General features: G+C 31.4%; 1 protein-coding gene across 8 annotated transcripts in view; it reads right to left on the minus strand.

Annotated features, from left to right (window-relative positions):
• The window catches only part of LOC139485936 (FERM and PDZ domain-containing protein 4-like), a 95,096-nt gene that overhangs the window by 47,329 nt on the left and 22,932 nt on the right, over positions 1 to 24,835 (minus strand). For all 8 annotated transcript variants that reach the window (XM_071270617.1, XM_071270615.1, XM_071270613.1 and 5 more), the window contains exons 3-6: positions 15,206 to 15,325; positions 9,275 to 9,435; positions 8,855 to 8,957; positions 5,438 to 5,489 (exon numbers count right to left, since the gene is read on the minus strand). In XM_071270617.1, coding sequence (XP_071126718.1) covers positions 5,438 to 5,489; positions 8,855 to 8,957; positions 9,275 to 9,435; positions 15,206 to 15,325 — 436 coding nt within the window. The remainder of the gene's footprint in view (positions 1 to 5,437; positions 5,490 to 8,854; positions 8,958 to 9,274; positions 9,436 to 15,205; positions 15,326 to 24,835) is intronic.

Consider the following 24,835-nt stretch of genomic DNA (forward strand, 5'->3'; position numbering starts at 1 on the left):
TACATGGGAAAAGTTACAGATCAAACCAAACAATGTTAAATTCACAACAAAACCATACAAATTTACACTCGGATTTGGTATTAAAAATAATTGGTTAGAAAAAAAAACACTAATTAAAAATAGGAATTAGGCTGGAAAATTTGGTTTCCAATGAGAGTTATAAAAGTCCATCACTGTAAAAATAAAACGATAAAATGTGATGATTTAAGAGCCGTGTCCATGATCAGATGTGTGATTATAACAAGCTACAAATGATTGTAAAAGTTACTGTTTTCATATGACTAACCTGGGATTCCAGCTACATAAAAAACGAAAGTGAAAAAAAACATAAAAACGTTAATAAGACTTGATATACATGTAGTGACTTCTCTGATGTACATAGACAGTTGACTGCATATAATATGAGAGTTTCATGGAAGTAATTTTGCCTCAGCTGTACAATTATTCAGGTTAAGAGTTGGCATGTGATTGGACTTAGGTCAAACTGGGATAGTTGACCAAAATTTTATTTTAAAACAGTTAGAACGGTTTTCTTTTTCTTGGTTTTAAAATATAAAGGTTGACAAATATATATATTTACTAACTTTTAATATACTCAGCCTCCATGTCACATCTTTTTTTATAAAATTATACTGTATTCTTTTTATTGGTTTAGATTGATTGTTGTTTGCTATATGACCAGTGGCAAATATTTCATTCATGTTCAGGATTTATTGTTTAAAACCTTAATAGTTAATATTTTGTGAAGAATCCCGGAGTGAAATTGTTAATTTTTCCACTTTATATATATGGTGCTTATAACTTTTGAATTTGAGATTGCTGGTCTAAATTGTAAAATAACATCATTGCCACTGAAAGTTTTTTTCCTTTAATTATACTTTAATTGTTTGGTTATCTCACTTTCCAAACTGTAAAGTCGTTCATCAAGCTTAAATTATAGTATTAGTATGCTGAAGGACACCTACGGGTGCGGGAATTCTCGCTACATTGAAGACCCATTGGTGGCCTTCGGCTGTTGTCTGCTCTATGGCCATTTCCTTTCTCAATTTTACTGAAATTTTACTGTCATTTTAAATTTATTTTGTTTTTCTATTTCCTAACTTCCAAAATTGCACAGTAGAACATCCAGGTTCTACAAGCCTATGAGGAGGGGGGATAGGACCTTTATCAGGACTTCAGGATTGGGTGTTTTTAAGCTCAGGATTTCGGGATTGACCCTTTCAGGATCCGAGAATTCCTTTTTTGAATTTTGGGACCTCAGGATTTTGTGTTTTTAAGCCCGGAATTTCGGGATTTTGTGTTTTTAAGTCCGGGATTTCGGGATTTTGTGTTTTTAAGTCCGGGATTTCGGGATCAGGACCCCTCCTACCCTCCCTCTATGAGACTTGCATGCTACTGTCAGCATCTGACAAATGGTAATAGAATTCACTATTCTGAGCATCACTTAGATTCAGGCTTAATAACAGCTTTACGATCTTTGCCAATTGATGGCTGTTGTAATCTCACTTTCTTAATAGCCTGATAATGGTTGATAAAAACTAAAGGATGTGTTAATGACCTTTCTTTTATTTCCAATCAAAAACAAGATTTTTAATGACTTTTCATTTACTGCCAATCAAATATAGGGTTTAACAGGATATCTCAACAATAAAAAATGTTTTTGTTTCATTCTTTCATAGGATCCAATCATAAAGTGTCTAGAAGTATACAGAATTAGAACAAAAGACCCTGATAACTGAAAAGGTTAATTTCTGGGAACAATTTTGGGAAATTATCAGCAATTAAAATGAGCTGTGATAAGCCAAGTAACCTTTCAGGGAAGGTGAAAACATTGTAAAAAATGTTCAATTTTGATTGATTGATTGATTGATTGCTAATTGCTTTAAGGTGCATCAGCACAAAAAGGCTAAATCACAGCAATGTTGATGATAATCAGGCGCATCCTTCTCTAAAGTGCTAAAAAGCCATTGACTTTACAACTGTAGTTTTTTTAAAAGATGGTCAAACTCGTTGAAAACAATTAACACACAGAGAATCTCAGACCATTGACAAATTACACAGCAAAATCTGAAGACTTGAAATGAAATGAAACTGGACTTTGTATTTTGGCAAATGAACAAATTAAAAAAAAAAAATTAATAAAAGAATTTGTACTGTCAAAAATACATAGACCATATATTCATACAGAATTTGGATTCACACTATGGAAATTTAAAAGAAATTCTTCAACTTCAGACTTTGTCATCCAGACTTCTGCCTCCAGGTGGCAAATTCTAAGATTTTTATTGGATCTTAAGACAGAACATTCAGTTGCCCTCCTTTTTGACATTAAGATCCCTGAATGATCAATAAAACAACCTAACTTGCAATTGTACACTGCAAGCCATCCTAAACAGTTTACATGATCATCCATCTTTATGTCAATTAAAATTTAAAAATGAAGGATGCCCTAAAAGCAGCTCAAAAAATTTGAATGATACAATACATATATACAATACAGCTTCCCACTGTAATGTCAGCAGACTTACACACTTTGAGGGCCTTAAATGATCCATTAAATCAATCATCATGTCAATTAGCAAAGAATTGAATTACTACGAAGGTTCCAAATTCATTGTAAAGGAAATGAAAACCCCTTAAGGCAATACAAATGATAGTAAAATACATTTGTAAAAAATCATTATGCTTTTGGAATAAATGATCCATTTTTTCATTTCTACACTAAATACTCAGACATTCTTTTATACAATAGAAAAAAGTCATATATTCATTCAAAAAGCTTAAAGCATAAGTGTTTCGATGGATTCTCAATTTCATGTAAAACTGAAAACAATTCCTTTCATTTTTAATGGGGAGTTTGGAAGTCTGTTTTAATGGAATAGACCTCCACATCCAATTGCAATCTTTGTCTATTAACAGGCTTCCTGTATACCAGGAAAATCTTTAAAATTTGATTCCTTGAAATGACATTTATATATCTATATCTGTGAGGTGGAATAGTCGAAGATAAGAAACAAAAGCTTATATATATATATTGTAACTGAAACCAACAAAAGTCCCCCATTTAAGTCTTGTAAAAACAGACTTCTTACAACTTCTTTAAAAATGCAATATCTTGAAATGACCTTTATATCTATATCTTAATGAAGTGGAATAGTCAAAGATAAGTAACAAAAGTTTATATATATCGTAACTGAAACCAACAAAAGTTCCTCTTATAAAATAGAATTCTTACAACATCTAGACTAAACCTAGCAGGAACTTGATCTGTGACATCAATCTTTATGTCAAACAGAAAGACATTTCCGTGTATTATACCAATAAAAGGTTTCAATATAAAAACTGGTAATAAAGCGACGCAGAATTCTAAATTTATCAATCAGCTTGAGAATTCAATGGTTCCTATAATCCCCAGCATCAGATCAGCAGGAATTCCAACTGACTTAAACCATCCTTTAATTGGTTCTCTGGTCTTTTAATGCAAATGAAATGTGAGATAATTGATGCCTTAATAACATACCTTTTAGCAATAGAGCTTAAGATAGTGTTTAATGAAAAAGCGATCCTTAACTGTAATGTTTTCTCAAATAGCCATCTTTAAATATCGTGTTACACTTATGTAAGCGTCTAAAAATAGTTCTTTCCAAAATAGTGACATCATTTCTGAATTTCTGCTGTTATAATGTTCTTGTAGAGTGAGAGTAATTTTTAAAGTCATGGGTTTACTCCCAAAAAGTGATCCTTAATTATTATGTGTTCTAAAATAGCGATCTTGAAATATTGTGTTTTCTGAAATAGCGACAGCTGTGACTCATGTAAAATGTTTAAAAATAGAGATTCTATTTTTGAATTTCTAATGCAAATATTATGTTTTCTGAAATAGCGATCTTTAAATATTGCTTTCCTGAAATAGTGATTACACTTATTTAAAATGTCTAAATATAGTTAGATTCCATTTTTGAATTTCTGCTATTAAATCTTCTTGCTGGGAGAGAGTTAACAAACTCAAGAATTTACTTTTAAAAAACAGGAGCTATATTTATTGTAAAGTTTTTAGTTTATTTTGAAATTACATTTGTCTTTAATGTTTATTTTAAGAAAAGATAAACATTAGCTAAATATTTAATATAGAAATTGTAAACAAAACCGCTTCTTATCTTCTAAATTAAATTTTCTGTTTATTGTTGAAACATACAAATAATCTGCTTAAATTTTATGAACCGAAAATATGTAATAATGAGAAAGTTCACTGGGTTTGCTGGATTCAACAGTTCGAAATCAAATTACTTTAAACAAAATTACTGTACGATGTCCTTTGGTATTGCCATAAGTCTAAAGCTCCTTGCAAACAACAAAAACAAACTTATAGTTTGTTAAATTTCCCTTAAAACAATAAATTGAATTTTCTGTTTATTGTTGAAACATACAATAATCTGCAGACAGTTCACTTGGTTTGATTTGGTTCAACAGTACGAACGAAATTACTTTCTTATAAAATAAATGAATTTGTTGTCATATGTTATTGGCAAATTATAAAGTCACTGACCGGAGATGTTGATTCCATATTATGTTAGTTACTATGGATTCCTTTATTTTAGTGGATTCGAAGAAAATTGTATTTTCATGTAAATTTGGTTTCAAGCATGCAGGCCAAGGTCATCTTTGCCTGGGGTAGGGTGCAACATCAGTTTTATTACTATTACTGGTAGATGATACTGCATAATTATTCAATATTTTACCTGGATTTCTTGAATGTAGGAAACCACAAAATTTCTATGGGCTTGAATGTGGACTTGGGGCAGAACTCGTTTTAGATCCTTTTGGTTTTATGTTTTTTTCTGACTTTCCAAACTTTAATCACAAGAGTACCTTAAAAAGCTTATTCACGAAATTGTGAGTTAAGCCCTCTAAAAATCATAGCATTTGGTTTTGTTATCAACGTATCATACTGTGACTATGGATGGTCATTGTAGACTAAGATTGATTGATTTTTGGTTGCTTAACTTCCAGTGGCAAATAGTTCATACATGTTCAGAACTATGGTAGGCTGAGAATAACAGTTGCCAGGTGCAAACTAAAAAGATGTTGCCTTTAGACAGTCAGCAACTGTTCAGTCAAGGTGGCTTTAATAGCCATTCAAATCCAGGCAGACAGTCAACAGCTATTTTGTGTCACATCAATAGCCTATCAAATTTAAGCAGACATGGAGAAAGTCAACAACTCTTTCGTGTGGCATTTATAGCCAATCAAACACAGACAGACAATCAACAGATAGCTGCTTATCAAACAGTCTAAAAACAGCTGCAGGTCCAATTTCAAAAATCTATCTACAAATACTGATTTTCATAAGTGAATTTAATAATATTGTTATTTTATACAGGACTTTTAACAATAATCAATCAATCATCTATTTTACAGTCACAGTTTTAATACTTACATTATCAGTGTATGGCTGGCAAACAGTCAGAGAAATTTTGTCTTTACAGGATCTAAAAAGACAAATTATTATTTTTAATCTTATAGACATTTTTGTTTAGGGGCTAGCTGAAGCAAGCCTCTGGTTGCAGGGTATTCTTGCTTTATTGAAGACCTATTGGTGGCCTTCAGCTGTTTTCTGGTCTTTTACGTCTTGAATCTGAAGGGGGACGAACAAACAGACGGACAGACGAACAAACGAATGGACAGACCGACAGACGGACCAGAAAATATAATGCCCATAAATGGGGCATAAAAATACTTTGAGAATTTCATTATTTTTGCAATTTACTGTGTCTGATAATGGTATCTCATACTTTGATATGCTTTTTTGGAAAAGAAACATGTGCTTAAATCAAGGAACAATTAAAATTCTGTTAACAAAAGAACCTGCTGCAAAATCTTTTAACAGTCAACATGAAGGAATTTTATAATAGTAAACAATTTACAAATGCCAAAATTAAGATAAACAACAAAAAAAAAAAATTGTTTAAAAACTTCATTTATCTTACAGCTTTTGCTTCCTGTGAAACTTGGAAGAAGTTTTATAGCAATTTAAAACAATTTATGAATGCCAAAATTTAGATAAAAAATAAAAAAATTAAATTGTTTAAAATTAAAAACTTAATTTAACTTACGGCTTTTGCTTCCTGTAAAACATGTTCTCCGCCATAAACATGGTGCGAGACTTTACAACTTTACATCCACGATAACAAATTAACCCCTAGTAATTTTTTCATTAAAAGTTATCAAGGTATGTAATGAACAGTGTTAAAAATTTATTGGCGAGAAGGATCAATTTCATCACTAACTCCATACCCCTAATTGCAAAAATGTGACAAACCCATCAAAAAATTAATTATCTACATCAATTGAGGCTCCTCATGGGGTTTCTGATTATTATTGGCCATTTTTATAGTGATTATTTGATAACCCGACAAAATATTTCATGATTATTTGATAATTTTATTATCTTGTTAAATACAAAACAAAATAATGATTATGTGATTAAATTGGCAAAAAGTTTGTAATTATGTGATTACTTGGACACCCCATTGAGGGGCCTCTCAATTCAATACCCTTGTTTGCTTATCAAACTTCTTACGTCCCAGTAGGAAGCCAATTTTCTATGCATCAACACGATTACATTTTGAGGTAAATTAAAAAAGTTGCTTAATCAAATTGACAAAACTACAATGCCGTAAAAACTAATTTGCCGATTTTTTTTTCAATATATAATTTTGATCAAATAGATAGAGTTTATTCAGTTCTGGTTATTTTGGAATACTAGATAAAATATTTATGAAATTGTTTCCATTCTTCCAAAGTTCACGACAGTATTGGATTAAAGCGCTATATGAGCAATTGATAAAACTATCAGTGTGTCAAAGTTGAGAGATAGGATGTCAGATTGATTGCCTGTTGGGAAATTTCATAAAACCCTTCGATGTCTATAACAAAATTATATACCACTTTCAAAATGAGATAAAAAAAAGTTTATACTTATTAAAAAATATTTTTTAATGTCCTATCTATTGCATGCAGACAGCCAATTGCATGTTTGTATTAGTCATGTCAAATATAAATTATGCAAATTTTACCATATTTGTTACATCTCGTGACCACAAAATATTTAGTGCTCAACAGTTACTAATTAACAAGTACAATATCATATAGAAACTGGTGAAAGTCCTCTTCTCACTTTTACTATGCCAATATATTACTTCTTATCAAATGTAATCATGCAGAAATTGGAAAATCACAATATTGATTGAACATGAAAAATCCTGATTTCACCCAGATATTTTTTTTAAGCTGAAGAGCTAACTGCCATATAGAGCAATTGATATACAACTCACTAAACTCACAAGATTTCTCTCAGAAATTTTTGTTAAAGCTACTAACAGCCATTTGGAGCTTTTGCAACCTAATTCACTAAACCCAGAAGACAAATGAAATCGGTAAATCGCTTTTACTAAAAACATTTTAACTTATTAATTCAATTAATTCCTTGTTTTAAGCGCTTATGAATGAAATTAATTACATATGTACAGATGACAACCTTGCTCTTTAACTATTCATGAATTCCACTGGTTTATCGGAAATGAACTGTAAGCGGAGTAATGAATAATTTCATTTCAACAATGGACGTCTTTAACCTTAATCAAGACTCATTTATCTGGATGTACTGAATTGCACACCGAACCAGTTCTAAATGGTGACATTATAAATATATAAAGAATTCATTTTAATTTATAATTTGGCTTTTGGTCACAGCAAATGAACATTTATATCTTACTTATACAGTAAAATACTTTATGATATTTGGAATTCTTTTCTACAGCTATCATGTGTATTAAGAAGCTAATTTTTTTTTTTAATTTTCATATTGACTTGGTTGTTGTTTAAATTTCAACACTAAGATCACCGTTCAAGGATGAAAGGTGACCATTCAAAGTTGAAATGACATTATCATAGTGAACCTGTTTTGAGCAGGCTCTTTTTTTGCAACTTAAAATCACAAGCTTCAACAATTGTTAACACTGATATCTCCCCACACAGCTTAATCACCAAAGTTTCTCTTCTAGGACTCCATTGCGGGTAAGAAAAGCATTGCTACATTAAGGTTTAGGGATTCTGTTTGTTCTTTATATTGTACTGTGGATTTATTTTCGTGGGTACCAATTTTCATGGATTAAGGAAACTTGCATGTACACAGCCAATTTTGCTTAGGTACTATGTCTGTACCAAAAATCTGTAGTACTGGAAATCTACTTTTCATATTTAGTACCATTTTGTTACTCTAAAATTATTGTAATATTTAGGTACCTGTATTTTACAGTACTTGATTTGTACTTGAAAATTTAAGTACTACATATTTTTGGTTACAACGTTACATTTTCAGCATTTTGATACGATATGTATTTCAAATTATAATTTTCAAAGATGGAATATTGTGATCGCTTTTGGTATTTTTTCTGTACCAAAATTTTAAGTACAAATCAAGTACTGTAAAATACAGGTACGTAAATAGTACAATAATTTTAAAGTAAAGAAACAGTACTAAATATCAAAAGTAAATTTTCAGTACTACAGATTTCAAGTACAAAAATAGTACCCATGCAAAATTGGCTGTGTACCTGGATAGTTGATTTTGTGGTTTTGTTGAAGTCAGTGTACAAGCTTACATAGAATAGGTCATTCATTAAACACTTAATTTCGTGGTTCACTTGTACCCACGAAATCCACGAAAATTGTTATCCAATAAATAATGATGAATCAGCAGTATTCTGTTTTTCTTTGGTATATATTACTCCATTTGGTTTGAAAATTTATGTTCAATTTTGTTAAGTGACAGAAAGCTGTCCATCAAACTTACCGAACACAATCAATGACATATTCCCTTGGAGCTTTCTTAACATCTTCTCCATTGATTCTAATGATCTGGTCCCCTGGTAACAGTTTGTCAATACTTGGTCCACCTAAAATAGTACCAGTGTTATTAGTTTACAGTATTTAATTTAATGAGCAAATTTACTGCTTTTAAAAAGGGGGAGGACTTAAACAATTAAGTGGGTTGGGTCTTCAAATATGCATAGTTGGAACTTCCATAAAAATTTTTTTTTTTGGAAAAATAACAAATTAATTCATCCCCTGATAAACAAAATTTTATGTATTTAACATGAACCTGCTTTAATCATCATGATCATATATTAGCTAATTAATACAAAAATACTCTGCAGGGTTTCAGATCCTACTTTATACCATTATGCTCGGCCTAAGTTTTAAATAAATTTACCATCAGTAACAAATCTGACAACAACTGGCCTTTCACTCCCTGCAACAAAACCAAATCCTTTTAATGGATCACGATTCAATTCTACCTCCCGAGGCTTGGGGGGCTCTACGTAATCTGGGTCATCTCTGGGGTCGTCACGTGTTGTGTACTTGTCAAGATGACTGAAATAAATAAAACACAGAAAATCATAAATAGAGATTCCTTTCTCAAGAATCGTAATTATCGTCTTATTAATGCTAGAAAGCTTCTTGATGCAAATTCATATAAATGTCTCTAAAATGCAGTTTCATAAACATCTAATTAGAATCTATATTTTGTACCACATTTGTCACAAATTTTATATAGCAATAAATCTTTAAATTGAGAATTAAGTGGAGATTTCGTCTGTATAATTTATAAAGGTCAGTCTACCTGTCTGGCATAATTTTTCCAGCATTAATTAAGTTTCAGATGAAAGTTTATAACCTTTCTAATATCATATAGGGTTATTGCTTAAACATTGGTAAATATTGACCAGAGAACATTTTTATATTCCAGGCGGTTTCTAAGTGCAATATATTTTCTACAAGGGATAATATTCAGCAGTATTTAAATAATACAGGGCAGATCCAGAAATTTTTAAAAGGGAGTTTTGACCATATGTCCCCATTGAAAATCAAAAGCATTGATTGTAATACAAACAGGGTACATTCACTGTGCACAATCATTGTTGTTTAAGTTTTACTAAGGTTCTTGTGAGAAACTACATGTACCAACTAAATATCTAGCACTAAAAAAAATAATTTTATTTTTAAAAAATGTAAAGAAATTATATCAATTACAATTTAATTAAAAATTATCTTGTGTATGAAATTCAGTGTTTCTCATAAAAAAATATAAAAGTTATTAAGCTGGGCCATAATATATTGATATTAGTATAATAGTCTCAGAGTTAAGCAACTTTAATCAATAGTTTGAAACATTCATAAAAAATATAGGGAATTATATACACCAATCAATTAGATGTAACCAAAAGTCTCTTAATGCGTGTGGGATGCGTAATTTTCCCCTTTGGGATCAATATTCTTCTGTCAGCTGTTCCATCCGTGCGTCCGTAGTAATTATTGTAAAAGTACGGATTTCGGTCATAGCTGGTCCGGTTCAGATCCGTAGTTTAGAAATCGGTCAATGGCGGACGAATGCAAGAAAATTTACAAAAATAAACGATGTTTGACAAGTTATTTGGAAAGGAACATGACGATTTTAATGCAATAAATGGATTGAACATTTACTGGAGGCAACTTTTATCACGTTTAAATGAAGTAACAAACTTATTTTGCCGCCGAAATTTAGGTTGATGTACGTTTTCGAGGAACAATCACCGGAACTTGCGAAAATGCACGAAGTGATAAAAAGTTGTATTTTTATCAAATAACCTGATACACACTGCGAAGACAATGCTTCAACCTCTTTTCTAAAGATAATGAATACTTTATGTCTGAATTTCTTTAATTTTCAGTAAAAAATTGATGTTTCATCAACTTGGTAAAAATTGAAAATGTCCGATGACGGAAGCGACTGAAAGCGACTATCGTCAAGAACAGGGCGACTTGTTTTCGCTTTTGGGGGTCGGGGAAAGCGAAGTGACGGTCGGGAGGGCGACTTCTTCGCCCAAGTCGCCTGGTAGCGTGAGCCCTGCCGGTGACAATGTCACATTAGCCCTAACATGTTTAATAATGATAAAATTGTTTGATGTACAATTGATTTGGTAAAAAATTGTCATTAGATATAACTAGAGGCTCTTAAGAGCCTGTGTCGCTCACCTTGGTCTATGTGCATATTCAACAAAAGACACAGATGGATTAATGACAAAATTGTGTTTTGGTGATCATGGTGATGTGTTTGTAGATCTTACTTTACTGAAAATTCTTGACTTGATAAACAATTTAACCCCATGTCAAAATTGCTCTAAATGCTTTGGTTTCAGAGTTATAAGCCAAAATCTACATTTTACCCCTATGTTCTATTTTTAGCCATGTCAGTCATCTTGGTTGGTTGGCTGGGTCACGCCACACATTTTTTAAACTATATACCCCAATGATGATTGTGGCCAAGTTTGGTTAAATTTGGCCCAGTAGTTTCAGAGGAGAAGATTTTTGTAAAATTTAACGACAACGGACGACAACGAAGTGATGAGAAAAGCTCACTTGGCCATTTAGGCCAGGTGAGCTAAAAAGATGTGGTATGAGTGCCAATGAGACAATACATTTTCTCTCTCGGAATATGGAGTAAGACAATTACTGTCTTTTGTTTCAGATTTTGTTTCGGTTTATTTTGTGGTTTGATAGACTTTTGAAAAACTGATATTCACTTCAGGTATACTGTAGCCCTAAGTGAATATCAGCTTTTCAAAGGTCTATCAAACCACATATCTCCGACAGTAATTGTATATTATTACCAGCTAATTGTCGGTTGCATTCTCTATGAAATATGTTGCTGCTATACATTATAACAATGTTTACAAACATAAGTTGTTATAGAAATGTAAGTGCAAACTGGTCACAAGATTTTCTCAATATTTCATAGCATTATAGTTGTGTAAATCGTCGTCCTTGGGAGGTTAATTTGTCAAATTGGCAATTCAGAACAGTTTCATTAATTGTCAAGTGGTGACACTTACATTGCTCGGCTGGAACCTTGAGTAAATTAAAGATAAAGCTGACTACATAAACCAGCTTTAACTTGAGCAAGGATAACATCCCGATATCAATTTTAATTAAATTAAACAAAAAACTATTAATGTAACATGCCCAGAAATATAGGGTTATTGCATGAATATTGGGGAATATTGTCCCGAGTAGAATTCTATATTGCATGAGCTTGCGAGTCCAATATTCATGCAATAATCCTTTTATTGTATAGCAATATAATATTTGAAAGTAAAAATAAGTTTCAGTAAGATTTTGTCGTTGATGACATCATGAATTTTGAAGATTTATTGCAATATACAGTGCAATATTATAGGGTTATTGCATGAATATTGTCCCGAGTAGAATTTTATATTGCACGAGCTTGCGAGTGCAATATATGTTCTACGAGGGACAATATTCCCCAATATTCATGCAATAACCCTTTTATTGTATAGCAATATAATATTTGAAAGTAACAAGAATGTGTCCTCAGTACACGAATGCCCCACTCGCACTATCATTTTCCATGTTCAGTGGACCGTGAAATTGGGGTAAAAACTCTAATTTGGCATTAAAATTAGAAAGATCATATCATAGGGGACATGTCTACTAAGTTTGAAGTAGATTGGACTTAAACTTCATCAAAAACTACCTTGACCAAAAACTTTAACCTGAAGCGGGACAGACGGATGGACGGACGAACGAACGAACGGACGGACGGACGGACGGACGCACAGACCAGAAAACATAATGCCCCTCTACTTTCGTAGGTGGGGCATAAAAATTGGTTTAAACTAAGATTTTGTCGTTAATGACGTCATGAATTTTGAAGATTTATTGCACTAGTGCAATATTAGAATTTATTGCACGCTAACTTTTGGTTACGTTCTGTGGGAAATATTATATTGCTATACAATAATAGAACTTATTGCACGCTAACTTTTGGTTACTTTCTATGGGAAATATTATATTGCTAAGCAATAATAGAAGTTACTTCATCATGTTCATAACATAGGTTTCAAGTGGAAGAAATATCATGTCGATTATATATTACAGTAGTTGTTCCTAATAGAATAAAGGGTATAGAACATTGGTTCCAACTGGAACATATATTACAGTAGTTGTTCCTAATAGAGTAAAGGGTATAGAACATTGGTTCCAACTGGAACATATATTACACTAGTTGTTTCTAATAGAATAAAGGGTATAGAACATTGGTTCCAACTGGAACATATATTACAGTAGTTGTTCCTAATAGAATAAAGGGTATAGTACATTGGTTCCAACTGGAACATATATTACAGTAGTTGTTCCTAATAGAATAAAGGGTATAGTACATTGGTTCCAACTGGAACATATATTACAGTAGTTGTTCCTAATAGAATAAAGGGTATAGAACATTGGTTCCAACTGGAACATATATTACAGTAGTTGTTCCTAATAGAATAAAGGGTATAGAACATTGGTTCCAACTGGAACATATATTACAGTAGTTGTTCCTAATAGAGTAAAGGGTATAGAACATTGGTTCCAACTGGAACATATATTACAGTAGTTGTTCCTAATAGAATAAAGGGTATAGTACATTGGTTCCAACTGGAACATATATTAAGGCATTGTTTATATCAAATGTTTCAAGGGAACTTCTGTTAGGGGGAACAAATGTATATTGACAAACACATGTATAGTTTATGCTGTAATGAAAGTTTCCAATCTAAATCTATTATTCTTCTTTTAGTAATCAAATACCAGATAGAATCTATAGTTTTTCTCAAAACAGAATGAATTGTCTATAAGAAGATTAGGAAAATCAGAAAAACATAAATATATCCATTCCTGGCTGAGGCAAGGAAATGATTTAATCTATTTTTGTTGTAAGTCCATAAGCAGCTTATAGAAAACAGAAAAACTTGGTTTATCCCTTCCTGGACCGACAAAAAAACATTACAATTCTACTAAAAAACAATTAATTTTGCTCTGCTCTGCTGTTTTCATCTTGTTCTATTATTTTTATGATGTTGTCAACAAGATTAGTTTAGTTAAATGAAATTCCTCGTGTTATTGGTAAATATTTACGCTGGAATAGTTTGGATCTTTCCTGATTATTTTATGATGTTTCAGCCTTGTTATGAATTCATGTTTATCATTATAACAAGGCCAGATAAAAATTGTTTTCTTTCACTTTTTAGCGTACCTATAATCAAAATAAAAAAAAATCTATTAGCATAAAAGGGCAAAAACAAGAATGTGTCCATAGTACACGGATGCTCTAACATCTAACATGCTATAACATCTAACATGCTATAACTATCGTAGGTGGGACATAAAAATGGTAACATCTTAAACAGAGAGTGACTATAAATGAATTGTGTCAACAAAATGTAACTTATGGCAACAAGAGACTGACATTTATTATACAAAAAGTATTCTCCACTTTTATTTCAGACTAATTAAGCTGCACCTACTTCTTGACAACTTTTAAATATATAATAGATCTTATAGTTAAGTAAAATATCCACACGCCAAAAACTCACGCACAATTCATTTGTGATGAGATAATTTGTGAAGCCAAACATCATGGTTTATAGAAGATGCTGTCATTGTTTCCTAATTGAATTTCCACAACTATGTTAACATAATTGATAGTCCATTTATAGTAATGTATAGCACTAGTGATGTATGTGAAAATAGGATATAATTTCCCTGAGGGAAAACTCCTTCATTGTTAGAATTAACTTAGCTATGTATTTTCATGCAAAAACATTGTTAGATGGTTTGCTTGGCCATTTGAAATTTCAGATGACATGAATTTTTTTTTATAATGTAATCCATTATTGTCCATTAGGATCCAGTTTTTGACTTGGTAACTGTATACATGTACTTAAAGTATATGTAACAGATAAGCTTTGTATTTATTTCTTCATCAATGACAATGTTTTAATGTCATGTATATGTATGGTTATATGTGTTTTATGGTAAAGTCATGAGAGTTGTGCTCCTTTGTATAATGATGCATATTTGTCATGTGATGTTATCTGGCTCTTTGAAATAAACGTGCTATGGCAATGGACATGTTTTTGTTACTCTTAAACAGATATAACTTTTGCGGAAAGGGGGGGGGGGAAGTATATGTCCCCCCCCCCCCCATGTACTTAATATTAGTTATGTATTGCTGCCATGAATGTTGTTATTTTAATCTATTCATTTTGATCTGAATCCTCTTGTGTTTTAGTATTGTAGATACTCTGTTTAAAATACTTACTTGATGAAGTATGGTTTGTTATTCTTGTCCACAGCACATTCCCACCCATGAGGTAGTCCCAGACTACCAGGGTCCCAGCTCTCTGTAGGAGGTACCCATGATGAAGTTTTCCCTGCATGACTGTAAATAGAAAATGAATAAAACATTAATTTAGAGATCATAATCATGATAATGGACATTTTTATATAAATAAGCCCGTTAGTTTTCTCGTTTGAATAGTTTTACATTGTCTTATAGCAGACTATGCAGGATGGGCTTTGCTCATTGTTGAAGGCCGTACGGTGACCTATAATTGTTAATGTCTGTGTCATTTTGGTCTCTTGTGGACAGTTGTCTCATTGGCAATCATACCACATCTTCTTTTCAATATTTGTAATAATTTTTAACAACTTTACGAAAAACTTCCTTAAACCAACATTTTAACCTTAAAGTATATAGTAGGGTAGACAAATGGATAAATGGATAGAGGGAAAGAATGTAGACAAAAAAAACCAAAATGCCCTGTATAACCATTTATCCTGCAATAAACCTCTCTACTATTTACATCCATGTCGGCAAATAACACAAAGCTATAAACCTAGAGCAAATGGTTATGTTCAACAGGCGCGGATTCAGCCATTTTGAAAAGGGGGGGTTCCAACTATATGCTCCCATTCAAATGCATTGATTGGCCAAAAAAAGGGGGGGGGGGGGGTTTGCCACTGCTCAAATTACTGTTTATCAACAATCGTTCAATTTGAGGTTTTCATTCTGGTCCCCTTTTAGTCATGTGGATTTTCATTCAAAACCAATTCAACGATTTGAATGGAAAAAGCTATACATAAAAGTTCAAAGTTAAATTGCAGGATAAAAACAGTAATCGTACAATGTTGGAAAATTAAAAAAAGTATTTAGACCTGCTACAAAACAAGAGAAAAGCTGTGAAGTCTTAAACCTTGCTTTTCTCTTTGATTCTACAGCTTGTCAAATAAATTTTAACTATTTTGTAAACTATACGAATATTGTATAAAATTTATAAATGCCATTACAAAAGAAACCTAAGCTCATATATAAGGATAGTGATTTTAAACTTGAAGGGTTTGTTATAATAATTGTTAATCCTTGCGTAATTGGTTCACCTTCTCCCTGAGTCATGTTTAAATAGAGTGTTCAACCTTATTTTTTTTTTTATATCAAATGGAATTGTTTCTTTCAGTTTTTCCAAATCAAATCTTTTCAAGTGGTGAGTTTTACGAAATTGAACTCACTATGTGAAAAAAACCTTTTAGTGATAAGAAAATACATCATTTGGTAATATTTTGATACAATTTGTCAGAAAATTCTAAGACATAAATTGATCGCAACAACTATTCATCACATATCAGATTATGTCAGTTTTAATTCAAAATAATTGAATTTTGGCATTTTATGTGGCATTTGTACTAAACTCAGATACTGCATACACTTTGCCCAATTCTGATGTGATTTTAAATGGTACATAAATAAAGTGCTTCCCTCTTAGGCGGGTTTAGTGGGAGGGCAATGTAAAACATTGTAAAAAGTCTTTGTTATATCTTTTTTTACATTTTGGGAAGTTATTGTTGATGGCTGACCATTGAAAATTAGTCTCTGTAAAATTTATTCCAAACCTCAGTATATGATTTTCTGTTTGACATATTGCAATCTTCAACATGGTCAAATCTGACCTGCAACCTAGGGGGTTTATTGATGAGTCAGATGACCATGTGACCGGACATCTCATCTAAAAGGACCTGTGACTGTTATAGATGTTCAGAGCTGTTTTGACTATTTCGTGGCGGCCAGTTTTTATTGGTGGAGGAAGCCGTAGTGCGCAGAAAAACCACTGACCTTCGTTAGGAAAACTGAGAATCCAAGTCAATTAAAGATTGGAGTCAAGTGCACCCGTAAAGAAGATGGGTTCAAACTCACAACCTCAGTGTTGACTAGATAGTTACAGATTACAGTAGTAACTACTTAGACCTCTCAGCCACCGAGGCCCCTCCCCAATTTCTATGAAAGTGTGACTTGGTATTCTGAGGAAAATTTTAAAATTCAACCTTTTGACCTTAGAGGGATACCATACTGGAGCCCATTATATTGACTGTTAGTTGCCTTTTTGTCATTGATTTATACATCACATCTCTATTTATTCATATGCTCAATTTTAAAATCTTTTCTACAAATTTGATACAAGAGTTAAAAACACACACAAGATCTATCACTTAAAGTGAATTTCTTAGCTTCATACATTTATATACACAAAGACAAAACTTCAAAATTGAAATGTATTAGACTGTTATCAAGTGTCAGTCAGCTTTTTCAAAAGATAACTCTTTAATCATAAAATCTTAAAATTTAAATTAGAATTTATTCATCTCATATCTTTCAATCTTAAAAAGAGATTTGATCTTTAGATAATATGTATATCTAACAATCATATAAACAAGTCTAAATGATAAAAACAGAAACTTTTATATGTGCATGCAAAACAAATTTCTTGGTAGAGGTGTCTAAATACAGAACAAACAACATTTTCCAAAAGACCAAAAAAGTGAAAAGTATATTTTAACAAAACGCATTTTCTAGCAGGTTGGACAACTGATGTTCTTAAACTCTGCTGACTGCCTTGACGATTGCCAAATAAATAGATTACTAGCTAGATGTAAGAAAATGGATCTTAATTATTAATTTAATACCAAATAGAAATCAAAATCTTTATATAATCATATGTATAGATATGTCTGTAAACGTAAATAGAAAGCACAGTGAACACCAAAATAAATCTGTCTAAATTACAGTAACTAGCTATATAAATAGGAAGTCATTTAATGCTTATGTAGGAGGTTTATGATCACTATAATCAAACTAATGGTATAAGATGGCCAGTTGATGCACCTTCAGGATGACAGAGGTCAAACTATTGATCTTAATCCCAATACAAAATTACAAATGTAAGTGACCGCTGACAATCTAATTTAACAGAGAGTTTGATGCAAACTGTCAAATATACATGTAGCTTGATGGTTGTGTCCAAGTTACTTGACCGAAGGACGCTAGAAAATTGATTTTAAAGAAATTCAATATTGTTTACTGATTCTATAAAATTGAATGGATGTTCAAAGTTTGTTAAAGTTTTTGAACTTGAATAAAAAAAATAACAAGTAAAGATCTAAGCAAGTAATTAAGGCCTTAAAAAAAATGTTCATTCAATGCATATTATGAACCAAATTCCATTAGGTGTTAAGTTATCAAGTCCTCTTTTGATTCATGTTTTAGAAATTTTGGAAATTGATGCTACAATTTATTTCTGGCTGACTTTCAAAATTTAAAAAAGTCTTGTTTGAACTTTGCGTTCTTTCAAAGAATATCATTTTTAAATGCCAATTGAACAAATCCTTGCTTTGAGCAGGCATTTAAATGGACACTCTGACAGTGAATGAATTTATTTTTGCTGGCGAATGATTGTTCATCAATATACTAGCTCCTATACTTCTTGTAACCAAGCCTCTAAGATATTTCAATTTTTAGTCAAAATTGTTAAGGAGTGCATATGTACTTGAATCTATAGTATGTCATAAGAATCAATTATACTCTCTTGTCTGTTATTTCTTCAAACAGCTGTTATAATCCATAAAAAGATTCTAAAAATTACCGTAATTCACTTTTACAACAGATTTTTATGAAAAAATTTAGGGAAGAAGAAAAACACTTTAGAGTTATGCAAGACACTAATTAGCGCTATGCATAAACAATATTTAATCTTTCAAGTCAGTTACCTGAATTCATAAATATATTGAAATAATGAGAATTTGATTGCTATCATATGGTTGAAATTTTATTTTTGATATAATTTTACTGTTTACTGCCAGTGAGCTTCAATGACATATAATATATGTTATATCTACAGGCTTTCTTGTTTAATAAAATATTACATCTGTATTTTAAAAAAGATAATATTCGTCTGATGATTCCAGACAAACGTGAATTACTTTGTATTAATTCAATATCAAATGCTTCTGTTTACAGAAAAAAAAATGTTTGTTTGTTTTTAAAAGTCAGATCTAGAGTACCGCCATGAGAGATCCCTGACCATTAGCATGAAAACTCAAGAAAGTCCTTGTTAATAAAGATGGCAGTTTCAAACTTGCAACCTCAAATGTGTCCTTATATTCCATGAGCAGTGGCTCCGGTTTATGGGGAGAATTACCAGGATTGCTGTTTTTAAATGATCAATGCATTTGAATGGGGACATATGGTTGGAAACCCCTCTTTTTCCAAGGTTGGGAACTTGGGAACCCCTTTTAAAAATGGCTGAAACTGCCTCTGATGAGACAATACCATTCGATCAGATATAAAAATATGTTAAAGGTGACTATTGTTAAATTTTAAGTACTGCTGTTAAAAATTTTAATTTTTTGGGTTCAAATTGTATTTTTGATGATATTGAATTTGTCAATATGAAAGACAAGCCCATAGAAAACATGTTCCTCAATAAACTTTTGAATTCATGGTTACTCTATACCAACTACAAATGAATCTAATCTACAAAAGTATTCTAAAAGATACCATCATTGGAAATCTTCACAACCAGGGTTACATGAACTTCAAAAAAATATTTTAAAATCTGTTTTTTTAAATTCTAAATTTTCTGACATTTTGGTTGTTAAATATTGTTTAATCAAAATATCATGTTTTTTTTTCGCTCCAAAAATGAAAACAATTAATAACAAGAACATTTGACACATTCCAAACTGATCATATTTCTAACATTTCTTCTACAGCAACTCTTTAAGAACATAATTCCTTAACTTTTTTCAGTTACAACAAACATGACTAATAAACTGAAATATTAAAATTTCTCTTTCGACTTTATCGAAATAAATAATTAACCTGAAAAATTTCTATTTACATCACTTTAACCAATTCCAAACAAGATCAATTTCCAATTAGCTGCTATCTATACATTTATATGTTTTCAACTATTCAATAACTGCCACAAGAAAAAAAAAACAAATTCCAAAAACACAGAAAAATTTATAACTGACCTGTCAACTTTTGGATGTGCTTTCCGTCTGTCCCTTGAGAGACAACCCCACCCTGGGGATCTCCGAGAGTTAGTATTCCCCATTATATATAATCCAGTGTGGTAGTCATCGTCAATAAACTGATTACGAGAAGTCTGTATGTCTTAAGACTCTTGGCTGTGAGAGAGATTCTTGTAATTATTGAAACCAATATTTCTTGATTGTCTAAATTTCAACAGAAAAGTCTGCACTAGTCAAGGGGGTAAATCATTTTTGGTAAGTTAATTCAATTTCGCAGATTTTTTATGGTGTTTACAAATCTAATTAATAAAAGAAAGAATTGGTTTCCTATTTTAGAAATCAGAGGCTTCATGGCGAGACATGAAGCCATTTGGAAGATGAAAAGATTCCATGAATCCATCATCTTTTACCATAGCCAAAATTGAGTGCAAAAGAACTTAAAGAACAAGGAATAATTGAAAATATAGAATAATTTGAAATTTTGAATCTTTTTTTAGAAAATAATGATGAAAACTAACACCCAACTAAATAGGGTTTTAGTCATATATACGAGGCTAAGGTTAAATTTACTTTCCTTAACAAAACATTATAAACTGACTATTAAACCCCCTTACCCATGGTTAACCTGTTTAGTTCACCGGGTTAGTTTTCATCATGGATTTATTTTCAACTTTCCAGAATTCAAAATTATTCCAAATTCATATAATTTCCTTGTTTTGGGAGTAATTGGGTTGGGTATTGCAGAGCACTGGAATATTAAATCCTTTTTTTGAGTAAAACTATTACTAGATTTATTTCACTTGACTGGGCGGGGTTTTAAAAAGTTTGCGTATATAAAGACCAGTCCATCTATATATGGGAGTATATGGGATAAACTCATCAATGAAGTGTCCTGAGTTATTCGTCCCATATCATACACTCAGTTTTTTTGTATATGCTTTTGGTGACACTGATAGGTGATTAGAATTCAGTATTTATAACGGCAATCATCCTTATCACACACATCTTAAACTAGACTGTCCTAATGCAAGTTAAAACTTAAGCTCCGCCTGATCAGTTGAAATAACATTGGTAACATTGGTAATACCTATAAGTTAATGAGATTATCTGATCCTAGAATTTAACATAAGCAAGCATTGGAGACTTGTGTGAAATCATCTGTCCCACAGAAATTACTATGATAAGACAGTTGTTGTCCATTTATTTGATGTGTTTTATCATTTGATTTTGCCATTTGATTAGGGACTTTCTGTTTTGAATTTTCCTCGTAGTTCAGTATTTTTTATGATTTTACTTCATACAACACTAAAATACAAAGTGAAAATAAGAAATCAAAAACTTGAGACCATTACCAAGAAAAGATAATTCAAAGGGAACAAAGATATAAATTTATAAAATTACATGTATGGTACAAATCTGTAGGCAATCATCAACAAGGATTATAAGGTCTGTGATTACTGGGAACTCAGTTTAATCCTCCCTTGATTTTAGTTGTCTACAATTATAGTCCCTTAAGTCATGCAAGTATGGACTATATTTTACTTTCAATTTTTTGTATTTCAAATTAAAAAAAAACTTACAATTGCTTAATCTATTTTTACTTGTCTGATTCCATTTATAAACTGCACTGAAATATTTTGCCACATGCAGAAATGCAATGACAGTTAACTGTTTAAGTTCCTTCAGTTTCAGTTGTGGTGATTTATGATGACACTTTATTACCAAATAGTTTTATTTCATTTATTTCATTCATTTTGTTATTTGTACTTAATCTATAATTTACATGTGGATTATCAAATTAACTGTAATCCATGCTGGTATTGATTTTTCTAAATTTGTTGTACTATTTGGCACCAAATTCAGCTCTTTAAGTCAGCCAGAGTTATCTCCCATTCTAGTTACACTCTTTATCAATGGGAGATAACTCTAGTGTCAAACAATTTCTTTCAGTTTAAATATTTGAATGACAACCATTATCTGATCAAACCAACAAACAGATACAATTGATTATTAATAGATTTTTTAATTAACTTCAAGTGACAAGATCTTGGAACCGGAAATAACTGGTACTGTTTGATAGATTTTTAATCCTGATTTGAACAATAAATACAATTTATGATGTGAATGCTTTAGAAATTTGAATACTATCATGGGACAAGATCACATTAATCTATTCATCTCAATGATTAGATCCAATTATTAATAATTGTCTATTAATAATTGATAATTATATCGATCAAGTGAGAGTCTGTGATTTATAATCGTAGATAACGATCTAAAATTGTACAGTCCTCCTTTAATTTAAATTTCAAAATTCAAATTATTAAATCATAGTCATTCATTATATTTTCAGTACTGTAGGTAAAAATATTAACTATGCAGGTTATATTTCAATTAAGTACACCTTTCTTTTTAAAAAGGATTAATTTTTATCAAAAATACTTACAAAACAAAATCTTAAAGATAAGCCAAAGGGTTTACTTTCAAATGGTTTAATTTAGCCTTTCCCCAATACAAATTTACACTATAAACACAGTAGCAGAGATTTAAAATTAAGTCTTTTAGACTCCATTTAAACACTCTTGAAACCTTATCTGTAGGAACTTGAAATCTACTTCTTTAAAACTATGTCAAAGTGTAATTTCACAAACAAATCTAAAACTGTGTCACGTTTGAAAGCTTTACTACGTCTTCTGAAAAAAATATTCAAAAAGTAATTCAGCCTTCCTCGATAATTGTTTGTTGCACATACAGCCAAGAAGTGATTTAAATTAATTCATTTGGCCTCCATCAAAACTATATTAAAACCTCATCTGTTGAAACTTGAAACATACATTTTTAAAACTGTCTCAAGTATAATTTAAGTGATAAAAATCTATGTATCGTTCTATTGTCATTTGAATGTCATTTCTAAAATGAAATTTAAAAGTAAATTAAAACTATTATATATGTGCAAAAATGTCTGCATAATGACAAAAAATAATTTAATATCTGAAATTAACAGTTTTAAATGAGTTCATCAACACCAGAACAACTACATACCGGGTATATAGATATTAGGTTTTGAATTGAATTCAAGGTAATAATAAATAAGCTAGGGGATTGATTTCTTAAATTAACCTATACTTGACAGGGTTTGAAAATAGCAGGGACCTTCCTGCCAATAGCCCCTAAAATTTGGTGTACGGACAGGTTCTGCTTTTCTTGTATAGAGCTATATAAATTGGCTGAGGGCTACCATGCCAACTTTAATCCCTGCTTAAACATGTGTCTTTCCAAGCCAGGTGAACCTTGTTTGTGGTCTTTCAATGTCAAATTTTGATATTTTGATTTTTGTATATTTGAGGAATTTGGTATTGATGCCACATCTTTAATGAGTTTAAATGTCCCTTTGTATAATCTTTTGACTCTTTTTTATGGTTCAATAATTTTTCAAATTTTTATATAGACACTTGAGACAGTTTTCATCTTGACCTGTTGTAGAGAAATTAGTATTTTTCCAAATGAATATTGACCTCCAAATATTGCTTAGATTATTGTTGTCTTTGGGTTGCTGTTTCATTGACATACAGAGGTGGATTTAGGGGAGGGGGCAAAGGGGCCCCCCCCTCCTTTTGAGAAAAAAAAATGGTTGCTTATATAGGGAATCACTGAAGCGGGACAAAATCGGGCCCCCTCTTAGGCAGATAGTGGGCCCCCACTTATGAAAATTTCTGGATCCGCCACTGACATATAACCTACTTCTCTGTTTGTATACATCTCAATGAGAAGTTTACGATAGGGGAATAAATTTCCCACAACAAAAGAACACAAGTTTTTTTCTCGGCCAGATGAGCAAGAAAAACAACAAGCTGGAAGCTAGTAACCTGAGAAGTACCTGAATTGTGGAAAATTATCTGTTATTTAAAAGTAATACAGTGCCCTCTTTATCTATTCCGATTTGTATAACAGATTTAATATTGTAAAGAATGACATCTACAATTATTTACATATTCTATCGGTGGACGATTTAAATTTCAAAAGAAAATTTAAACAAATATTTATTTTATATATACTAGGCCCCTGTATTATATCTGAAAGACCAACATTTTTCACTCCTTATAATTGTGTATTCCATTATATGTGAATTAAATAGGAATGATATCTGATTTGTACTTTAGATATGAAATTTTCCTGAATGAATTATACCACAAATATTATTACTATCTTGAGCGTGGGCATTGGGATTAAAAATATAATATAAACAGATCGATCTAGAGTTCCCTTATATTTTTGGGAGAAAGAAAGCTGCTATATATAGTGCCGTTTCTATGACCATCTGCCCATTTTCTAATTAGATATAAGAAGATGTGGTATATGTGCCAATGAGACAACTCTTCATCCAAGTCATAATTTGTAAAAGTAAACCATTATAGGTCAAAGTTCTGTCTTCAACACAGACCCTTGGCTCACACTGAACATAGGATTGCTTAGAAGACTAAAATTTACAACAAATGCACAAAAACGTTAATTATAAGATTTCAACTAAACGCAAAACAAACATTTTACTAGCACACATGTAAAAGAAAGACTAAAAATTAAAGAA

This window comes from Mytilus edulis, chromosome 8, assembly GCF_963676685.1.
Source record: "Mytilus edulis chromosome 8, xbMytEdul2.2, whole genome shotgun sequence".
Taxonomy (NCBI): domain Eukaryota; kingdom Metazoa; phylum Mollusca; class Bivalvia; order Mytilida; family Mytilidae; genus Mytilus; species Mytilus edulis.